This window comes from Octopus bimaculoides, chromosome 9, assembly GCF_001194135.2.
Source record: "Octopus bimaculoides isolate UCB-OBI-ISO-001 chromosome 9, ASM119413v2, whole genome shotgun sequence".
NCBI lineage: Eukaryota > Metazoa > Mollusca > Cephalopoda > Octopoda > Octopodidae > Octopus > Octopus bimaculoides.
The window spans coordinates 58,299,883-58,303,036 of NC_068989.1; the positions used below are offsets into that span (position 1 = coordinate 58,299,883).

General features: G+C 37.1%; 1 protein-coding gene across 1 annotated transcript in view; it reads right to left on the bottom strand.

Moving 5' to 3' along the window:
- LOC106871022 (proton myo-inositol cotransporter) overlaps positions 1-2,203 on the bottom strand; it is a 40,951-nt gene extending 38,748 nt beyond the window's left edge. The window contains exon 1 of the mRNA XM_014917281.2: positions 1,653-2,203. Within this exon, the coding sequence (XP_014772767.1) occupies positions 1,653-2,058 (406 nt within the window). The 5' untranslated portion in view covers positions 2,059-2,203. The remainder of the gene's footprint in view (positions 1-1,652) is intronic.
- Positions 2,204-3,154: the final 951 nt, after the last annotated feature.

Sequence of the window (3,154 nt, forward strand, 5' to 3'; positions counted from 1 at the left end):
TAGGGTCAGGGTTACGGTCAGGGTTAGGGTTTGAGTTAGGGTTAGGTTTACCCTGTGGATTTATATAAAAACCGGGGGGGGGGTCGAAATTTTGAAATTGAGATTTTTGAAAAATTTTTTCCAGAATCGGATTCTCCATGGTCTGAAACATAGGATTCCGTAAAAAAAAACAAAATTTAAAAGTGGGGGTATACCCAGATTACATATACTCCATCTCCACCGAACATTGAATCGCAGTTAAGTGCCATAAAATATCTCCTGGGGCGTTTTAATATTAGTGACCTCCGCTGTCAGCAAAGTTCTTTTTCCTTGTCATTCTTGCAGTCAGATACACAACGAATCAATGATTGACCTGCTGAACACCTGTTGATCAATGACACTGTTGTTCACCCGTTGCCATATAGATTAAACATAAAAGCATTCTTTACAAAGGTTCGACATCGCTTTTAATTCGGAGAGGAAAAGAAACGGGACTTTGTTATAATTAAGCTTTGACTTTCTTTCTTCAAACGAATTTAAAGAGAAAGAAAGCGAAACCGGATTCTGTTCACCGGCAACTTGCTACTACACTACAACGCACAACTGTAGTGGAACTAATGGAAAGTAGGACATAACAAAACAACCAAAAAACGAGATCGTTTTCGTGAGACCTATGTCAACCCTAACAGAGCAGAACTGTAACCAAAGGCATTTCTTACTATATCTAATGTATCCTTCCCACTTACAAGATGGTAGAGTGTAGTTTAAGACGGATTTAGCTGCGATTTCCAGCAGGATGTAGTGATCATATTATTACTTTTATCTCGTGACAAATAAAATTCGTGGAAATCATGACAATTACAAATGCTAAACATTTTACAGCAGGCAAATAGTTTATAAATACACGCAGATACACATGTTCATCAGTTAAATGTGTTTAAACTGACTTAGTGTGGAGTTTGTATACACAATCGTTGAAAATTAACTACTGTCAATATCAATGAAGGGAGGGTCTCCTACCAATAATAATCCCACAAATACACACGCTCACACAGGAATACAGAACAATGTTTAGAGATCCATTATAACGTCAAGTTGAAGATACATAATTTTTTTTAATATGGTCTTTATAAAAGACGAAAATATTACCGTTTCGCACCACATGGGACTGATTCGCTTTTCAATTGACTCCTGACGATTTCGATTTTTTTAATGTCCACTCGCTTGAAATCGCCCACGGAGCCTATGTGGGTGCTTAGCTGCTAGAAATAGCAACCAAATCTCATTCAACTAAATGCATTGATATTTGTCCCTGCATCCCAACTTTTTGGACATTTACAAAAAAGATAGAAAACAAATAACTGGAATAAGAAAGTTCGAAGTAAATAATAAAATGATTTCAATTAAATATATTTTTCATGTTTTTTTTTAATGTTTATGAGTATTTACACACACACACATTATATATATATATATATATATATAAAAACGATGCCAAAAGTGTACGGTATTCTTTCACGAAAGAATACCAAGTGTACTGCGTGTGTGTGTGCGTATGTCAACAGTAGCAAAAGGACACCAAAAGTATATGCGGTTAGTGTTGACACGGAAACGAAAATCATTAACCGTATGTTCTGTATAGGTAAGGAACAACCAAACTTTCATTTACTTACCAATTCCGAAGCCAAGAAAGGCTCGGCCAATCATCAACAATGTTATTCCATTAGCTAATCCTAAAAGGAGGGCTCCACTTGTAAAGGCCACACTGGCAATAATTGTAGTCCATCGGCGACCAACTTTGTCGTTGAGATAGCCACCAAACAGGGAAAACAGACAGGCACATGCTATAGTTACGCTCACAAAAATTTCCTGTTCTAGAACTGATAAATTGAACTCTCTTTTCAAAAGTAATAAAGCACCTGAAACAACACCCGTGTCGTAACCAAAAAGAAACCCACCGATAGCCGAAAAAAGTGTCAAAACTAGCACAAACTTTTTACTATTCTTTTTTGGTGTATCCCTGTCGTTCAAGCGGTGTTCATTGGTGACGTCTGACGATGGATCTACTGGAGGATCCATCTGTGGTTGTTCATGAGAGAATACGCGTAGAGAATTCAATAATAAACACCTAAATTAAACGACGATAAGTTGTAGATTACCATTTAGATAAGAACTAAGTCACACGCACCCTACAGGACAAGTAAACTCAAAGGTCACGTGATCATAGTAACTAATTTTGTTTACGTCAACTAGAGTACAAAAAAAAGGGTGAGTGCATGTATATATTCGAGTAGATAGATATATAGATAGATACACATGATAGATATATATGCACATATCTCATTGTGTGTCTATTATATATATATATATATATATATATATATATATATATATATATAATATATACTATATGTATGTTTGTTTTGTTTTTTACTTGTTTCAGTCAATGCATTGTGGCCATGCTGGAGCAGAGCCTTGAAAAGTTTAGTTGACCAAATCAACCCAAGTACTTACATATTTTTTTGTAAACCTGGTACTCATTCTATCGGTCTGTTTTGGCGAACCGCTAAGTTATGGAGGCGTAACAAACTAACACCGATTGTCAAGCGATGGCGGGAGGACACACACATACATACATTCATACATACATACATACATACATACGTACATACATACATACATACATACATACATACGTACATACATACATACATACATACATACATACATACATACATATGAATATGAATCCAGGTACAAAAAATAAATAAACAGGAAAAAAAGTCACAGGGGTTTTTGTTCTAGTGGGGTTTTGTCCGGATCCCATAAATTAATTGTGACTTTTTCCTGTGACTTTATTTCCTAGCCAAAATTGTGGCTTTATTACCGGTCACCGTATGTGTGTATATATGTGTGTGTGTGTGTGTGACCCAGTGGTTTGGCAGCTGACTCGCGGTCGTAGGATCGCGGTTTCGATTCCCAGACCGGGCGTTGTGAGTGTTTATTGAGCGAAAACACCTTAAGTTCCACGAGGCTCCGGCAGGGGGTGGTGGTGAACCCTGCTGTACTCTTTCACCACAATTTTCTCTCACTCTTTCTTCCTGTTTCTGTACCTGTATTTCAAACTCTGTGTCACGCTGAATCTCCCCGAGAACTACGTTAAGGGTACACGTGT